Source organism: Hordeum vulgare, chromosome 5H, assembly GCF_904849725.1.
Source record: "Hordeum vulgare subsp. vulgare chromosome 5H, MorexV3_pseudomolecules_assembly, whole genome shotgun sequence".
NCBI classification, from domain to species: domain Eukaryota; kingdom Viridiplantae; phylum Streptophyta; class Magnoliopsida; order Poales; family Poaceae; genus Hordeum; species Hordeum vulgare.
In genome coordinates this window covers 57102802-57110271 of record NC_058522.1, presented here as the reverse complement: position 1 = coordinate 57110271, position 7470 = coordinate 57102802, and the positions used below count along the sequence as shown (strand labels likewise).

Genomic DNA, 7470 nt, shown 5'->3' with positions numbered 1-7470 from the left:
ATGAACACCAAGAACTTGAATTGAATCCAATGGAAAAGAGAATAAGAATGAAGAATGAAGAACTTGAAACTCCTGAGGATCTTCACAATGAATAACCGGATACACCACAGAAGAGAAGATAGCAAAAGCATCCATGAATTGAACTCCACTGGGATGATAACTCAAACATTGAAGAAAAAGGGAGGGAGGGCGGGGAAAAACAAAGACAATTTGGGACAGATGAGATGAACTCCGGGAAATGAGAGATAGATCTTGCAAATATTGGAGAGGGTAGAATTGACTTGAAGATAAGCACACCAGATGAAAAAGAATTGACATGACGACTCCGGTTGAGAAGAATTGATAAGACAACTCGATTGAGCAAAAGAATTTCATTCCCATAAAAATATGAGAACACCTCTAGGAAAAATATGCATTCACCACTTGACATCGAAGCAACTCGAATTACCATATTCCAGCAACACAAAGGATGAGGCTTACGAAACAAGCCGGAACAAATTCATGACAGAGATTTCGTGTGATATTTTCATGGATACGATTGCACGGGCTCTATCCTATAGTAGCCATCATGTACAAGGTAGTGCACACGACATACGAAGCGTCCCCAAGTCGTAGCAAGCTACAAGGACTCTTTAAGACACAACGAGAACCACTATAAGACATCCGTGAACAAACGAATCCACTAGATGTTGAACCCCAACCTCACATCATGCATCTGTTGGAAGATTGTCCTATAAGTAACTACTTGAATTCCCACCTAAGAACTTCCGAAATTTTTTGCTCATGCAATCGGGTCCACAGATACAAGGAGTAAAATCCATCACTCAACTCCTAGTAATAACACTACTCGTCCAGTGTATCACATATGTCAACACATAAACACAAATCTCAGAAACTCATCTATCGCAGACCCTCGTAATCACAACGATACTAAGAATGGCAGTACCCCCGAACTCCCTGCACTAGTACTGGGGATGCCGGGGTTATCTCGCCACTACCAGCATTGAAGCAATTTCGAACATCCTTCGTCCTAAGATACTAAGAAATCTGAATGATAACGATGTGCTCAAGAATTCCCTGGAGCTCAACTCCCTCGAATAAAATCAACACAATAGGAGGCACCAAGTCAGAACTCCGTCACATCGACATCATATAGATTCCAAAAATATCCGCACAATCCTAAAAAAATGAGTAGAATTAAAATTATTATGTCAAGATTCCTCACTAGAGCATAGAAGAGGATAAAAAAGAATCCTACTCTGTGATATATAAGTAGACTCAAAGCAGTTTTTCACTAGACTCGACTCGGCCAAGTTCGATCAATCAAGGGGGCTCCTAGGTTGGTACTGCTCTGATACCAACTTGTAACGCCCAAGATGCGGTCCTATCCATATTTTGGCGTGAGGGCCTTGATAGGGATAGAAATGCATCTCGTCATTTTGCAAGAGTGGATATCGTTAGAAGTACATGTACTGAAAATATGAGTATAAGGAGTTGGCTTACACTCACCACAAACTACATCAATATCACATCAATACAGCAATATACAGTCATCATGAAGAAGAACAGGGTCCAACTACGGATGAAAACAAACGATGTCCACCCTTGCTATCCCAGGCTGCCGGCCTAGAACCCATCCTAGATCGATGACGAAGAAGAAGAAGAAACTCCAAATAGCACAATCAACGCGCTCACGTCAAAGTAACTCCTTACCTGTACCTACAACTGGTGTTGTAGTAATCTGTCAGCCACAAGGACTCAGCAATCTCATTTCCAAAGGTATCAAGACTAGCACAACTTAATGGGTCAGGTAAGGTTAAGTGGTGAGGTTCCAGCAAGCGACTAAGCATTTATTTGAGGTGGCTCACTTACGAGTACAAGAATAAGAGGGTGATGATCTACGCATATCGAACGTGCACTAATAATGATGAAATGAACGATCCTGGACACCTACTTATGTCAGACATAACCCCATTGTGTCCTCAATCGGAGAAGGAGCTCACGAAAGAAACAGTCACGGTTCCCACTCAGTTGGCAAGTTTTATTTAAGTTTACTTTAAGTTATCTAGAACCGGATGGTAAACAAAGTTTCCACGTTGCCACATAACCGCGGGCACGGCTTTACGAAAGATTTAACCCTGCAGGGGTGCTCCAACTAGTCCATCACAAACTACCACACGCTGCGTCGGAATGACCTCGATCAGGGAAGACCCGTGATCTCTTCGGGTTCCTATTGGAAAACATCAACCTCGAGATAACCCAAAGCATCCTCGGAATCCCACGCACGAGACACTCGAGAAAGGCAAAACAAGTCCAGCCAGGCCGCCCGGCGTGTCGACGATCCCGATAGGAGTCGCGTATCTCGTTCTCAGGACAGGACAGATGAGCTACGCGTACAGTTTCTTGATAGACATCACCCGAGTTGCCCCGAGTTGGCCCCCCGCACAATGCTCTATTTTGGACCAGCACCATCAGCACTGGCCATCCATGTATTATGTTGAATTACTCCTCGGGTTCATGACGCCCTATGTTTTTCAGTATTATCAGAGTTATTATGTTCGGCAAATATAGTACCAATGTTGGGCCTTGCCAGACGAGCTTTATACCAAAACGAGAATCTAGGGGGGTCCCCATAACAACCACAAGCATGTTCGGAGCGCTCATTTATGGAACATAACACTGGTAGCCGAAACTAAGGTGGCAAAGGTGGAACAAAACACCAGGCTAGAAAGGTCGAGCCTTCCACCTTTTACCCAGTACATATGTGCATTAAATTAATTAGGAATGATATGAAGATATAACAAGGAACCCATGTTTGCACATGGAAGCAACTACACTTGCAACTAGCAACGCTATCCAATGGTTAAGCAAGCGGTAACATAGCCAATCAGTGGTTTGCTAGGTTGTAGACAGGTTGAAGGTTTTCATGGCAATGTTGGGTGGCTGATATTTCACAGGTGGTAGGCAGCGAGACATAACGATAGACACGAAACAACTGGTATGGCAATGATAGTAATGGTATCTAGGGAAATGATCATCTTGCGTGAGATCCTGCTTGTAATAAGAACGACTTCGTGAAGCAGACGAACCGACGTAGTCGAACGGATCCTCGCATTCCGACATGCTTGCAGAACTCTATCGAGATGAAGCAAACCAGAAACAAGAATCAACACATGATGTTCACCACGGCACATGCACGCTATGATGCAACACATATGATGCATGATCAGTTTAAAATATGCAAGGCATGGCATGGCAATTCACACAGTCAAACGCTACACATTAAGTGAAGGTCAATATGCAACGAGTTGCATATTGACGAAACTTTACATTTAATTTTTTAGTTCACTCCCGTTTAGGTACACGTCTATATTAAATGTTGTTAAACATGGCAAGGGGTGAAGCACAAATTAATCTACCAATCTAGGCATTTTAAATGAGGTCGGAAACGACGTATAACATCTCCGAAACGACCCCACGCGTTAACTTTGAAAACTGTCCAGATTTGTTCTAACCACATTTTATGTCTGTTAAATGGAAAAACAAAGTGGTTCACGAGATTCTAGTGGTCGTTTTAGTCGGTTTACATATACAGCTCATCTCAACGAAGCTACGGATCACTAGCTACAAATTAAACCATTTCTATCACGTTGACACGCAAACCAATGCAAACAGCATGCTAAAAAGTTTTTAATATGCACGAGAGTTGGAAAATATTAATCTACGCAAAATTCTAGCCAAGTTAAATATATAACTTGTCGCAATCCGACGCATGGATTAAAACTTACAGACGTTTTAAAAACAATAGTTTTTCTGAAAACCTGAAATTTCTCGGTTAATTGAAAAAACGCAGAACGCGAAAAAAGCACTAATGGGCCGAATCTGCAGGTGCTCCGAAACTAGACATGGGGGCACAATAGTTATACTGTGCCGAAGAGGGGAATAGAGGCTCGGGGGCGCTCACCTTGCGGGCTTTGGCCCAGGCGAGGAGAGGCAGGCTGGCTGGCTTGGGGGAAGCTGCCGAGCTAAGCCTTAGGGTGGTGGAGAGGTGGGCCCTGGCGAGGCCGCAGGAGATGGGACGATGGCTTGGCCACGAGGCGAGGTGGCCCACGCAGCTACGCTCGCGGGACGATCCGCACATGTCGTGCACCTCTCGATCCCGCCTGGATCGAGGAGGGCATGGGGGCCGGCAGCGGCCGGCGAGCCTCGGAGGCGGCCGAGCTCCGGCAGGGGGCAGGGCAGAGCTGGGCACAACAAAACCTGGGCGGCGCAGGGGAAGCCTAGAGGCGGGGCTGCCATGGCCCTCGGGGCCGGCGGCAGCTCCACGGCGACGGGCCGACGAAGCTCTGCAGCGCAGCAGGGTGGCGCGGCGAGGTGGTGGCCGAGTTCGGCGGCTCGGGGCTCTGGCAGCTCTGCCGGCGATGGCCAGTGGCCGGTGATGCGGCGGGCTCGGGCGCGGGATCGAGCCGCTCTCGATCTAGCTCGGGGCAGCGAGCGTGTTAGGAGCGAGAGCGGGTGGCTCGCGGGCGAGCGGCGGCGGTTCGGGCCCGGGCGGGCGGTTGCGCGCCTGTCGGGCTGCGGTGGTTGCGGTTGGTGGAGCTCGCAGCTAGGGTTTGTGCGGATCCCGAGGTAGGAGGCTAGGCTGCCTGTTTTGGATGAGGAGACACTCTATTTAAAGGCATGTAGGCTAGGGTTAGTGCTTTTAACCCCGATTTCGACCGTAGGATCGCAATCGGACGGTCTCGGTTGTGCCCTTGGGTTAGGTGGGTTGGGTAGTCGTGTACATGGGTGTGGGCTGAGATGAGAGGGAAAATGGACACCCGGCGACAGGGTTTAAAACAAGGACAAACGTCCGACGATAACCGAAGACAGTGCCGCTACGATCGACCGTTCTGGTATTAAACGGACTCCGGTTGCAGCGAAATTTGGCAGGCGCCCTACCTACATTAAAATAAGATCGCACACCAAGTTTCAACCCAATTCGAGAATGTTTTATACACACTTATAAAAACAAGATTTTAGCGAAGCCGCGAGCGCGTGCGAGTGTTGTCGAGCTCAAAACGGTCAACGACGAACACGGAGAGAACCGGCAATTAAAAACGGATGCAAGTTTTGAAAACTGGCGATAACGGAGTGCCCATACAATGCGGATGATGCGACGATGAATGCGATAACCAATCTAATCACACGACGACAACGGAATAAAAGGAGAATCTTCTGGAGCGTCGGTCTTGGGTTGTCACAATATATTCTGCATGTTTTGTTATGGATATGAGGATGAAATATGAGAGAGTTGGATGTGAAAAGGAAATTTGAAGCGTGATCGGTCAGTGTCCATGAACGCGCCCGGAGGCGTTTGAGGGGTCAGATTTGCAAGTTTCGACTATAGATGCTCTAATGTAAGGATGTAAGGTGTTAGTACTAAACAATTTGTTTGCATGGCCATACATGGGAGTGGTGTTTTGGCTCATGGAAGTATATGCTTTCGGATAAACAGTAACACAAAAAAAATATTAATCGTTTTTGTAAAATTCTAAAAAAATTATAGATGATTGTATTAATGTTGCAAGCATGCATGACAATTTTTATATGATAAAGAGCAGCGATATTTCGTCAGTAAAATAAATAAATTTAAGGTGATATTTTAAAGTAATTTTTTATTTGAGCGGAGGGTCGGCGCGGAGTTGAATGAATCCAAACGCCCCCTAAGGATGCGTTCGGATTCACTCTGACTCCACGCTCGAGCGGAGTGACATCTAATAATAAATCTTGAAGTTGATAAAAGGTCGCTCTCTGCGCTCCGTTCCGCGAGAGATACCGAAGAGGCGTTAAATATACAAATAAATTTTTTCTTGATTTTTTTATTTCAATTTTTTCTTTTTGCCCCGGAAGCCGAAATGCATTTCCGGGCCATACATCTGCTATTTTATGAAAAGTTAAACTTGATCCATTCCATGGGTAAGGTTCTCATCAAATTAGCTAGCAAAATCTGAAAAATGAACACCACAAGCTAGATTAAGACGCAGGAATGAGATCAGAATGAGATGAAACCTCTGAGTACTACATTTTTCTGGACAGATATGTAATACGTACTACAACACCAGGACACCACAAGCCACCATCTAGCTAGCCTGCAACCATGGGCCTCATATATGGAGTGAGTCGTAGCACAATTTTTTTTGGACAAGATACTCCAACACCACAAGCTAAAAATCTCAAACAAACTAGTACAAGCCATCAAAGCTAGCCGCAGAGGGATGCTCTGGTTGCTGCTCCAATCTCACATCTCAGTGATCTTTCTTGGGTGCGACGAAGGAGAGGAATCTGCTCTTGGCGTTCTCCTTCTCCTTGGGAGACGTCGACGGCGAGGACGACTTGTCGACCCTGCCGCCGTTCTCCTTCTTGCTGCTGATGCCGCTGCCGGGGTGGTTGGTGAGGCCGTGCTTCCTGAGCTGCTCCCTGACGAACCTGTCGTAGATGAAGGCCGCTCCCCTGAAGTTGGGCAGCGCCAGCCACGCCAGGAACAGCAGCTTCAGCTCGTACCAGATCGGTATCCTGAGAGAGAAATTAACTTCCCATCAGATAAGAGATAAGTAATCAAAGCCACCAGTAGATGAAGTTGCCTGATTTGCTTGTTGCTTACCAGTAGATGAGGGACTCGAGGACCATCTCGACGAGCGTGACGAAGGAGTAGAGGATCCAGTAGGCCAGCCACTGCTCGTCGTCCAGCTTGGACGGGCTCTCCATCGCCTGCACCGACGCATACAAGGGATACAGGAGCATCACCCCAGGCCTGCAGCAGCAGAGAAGACCAGCAAATATCCTCATGCGTCAGTTGAGCTCACTAAGAACTGTACAAACAAGAACTGCAGAAGAAAAAGATTCAGTCTGCACGTACCCTGCGAGGGTGTGGAGGTGGGTGAGGATGGTCCAGAGCTTGCTCATCTTCTCTTCTGCTTCTGCAGCTCTTCTTCTTCTCGGCTGGACGAACGAATCAGTGGGGGCGAAGACTGATGTGCAGAGACTCAGAACAGTTTGTATCCTGGGTATTGGATTTGGATGTTGCTGTTTGTTGTTCCGGGGGAGGGGAAAGCTGAGGATTTATAACGATGCCGTGGCCGGGCGGAGTGGAGGACAGATGGCGCCGCGTCAGTGAAGGAGGGGCTTTTTTTTGTCCATGCATCGATGGGGACTGGCACACGTGGCGACAGGATGGAGCACCGACCACGACCAGGTCGGCAACGGCAGGTCAGGTGGGGGTGCTAGTAGACTTTGTGATGCATCGAAATCTTCTCCGGAGGGTTTTATATATTTTTGGATCGGATCTACCGCCGCGAGAGATCTAGTAGGAAAACGGAAGTGAGGTCGAGAGGCAGACATCCTTGCTGCAACTCGTTATGAGGACGGCGGATGCATATAACTGAACCAAAATGTTTCTGTGGTGCTTCGGGGTTCAGAAGCAGATCAAAA

General features: G+C 47.2%; 1 protein-coding gene across 1 annotated transcript; it reads right to left on the bottom strand.

The window, feature by feature from the left end:
* Positions 1-6015: 6015 nt before the first annotated feature.
* LOC123397873 (HVA22-like protein e) lies at positions 6016-7082 on the bottom strand. The gene is made up of 3 exons (XM_045092393.1): positions 6899-7082; positions 6644-6793; positions 6016-6555 (listed from the first exon to the last, which is right to left on the bottom strand). The coding sequence occupies exons 1-3, from the start codon at positions 6943-6945 to the stop codon at positions 6288-6290; spliced, it is 465 nt and encodes a 154-aa protein (XP_044948328.1). The 5' UTR covers positions 6946-7082; the 3' UTR covers positions 6016-6287.
* Positions 7083-7470: the final 388 nt, after the last annotated feature.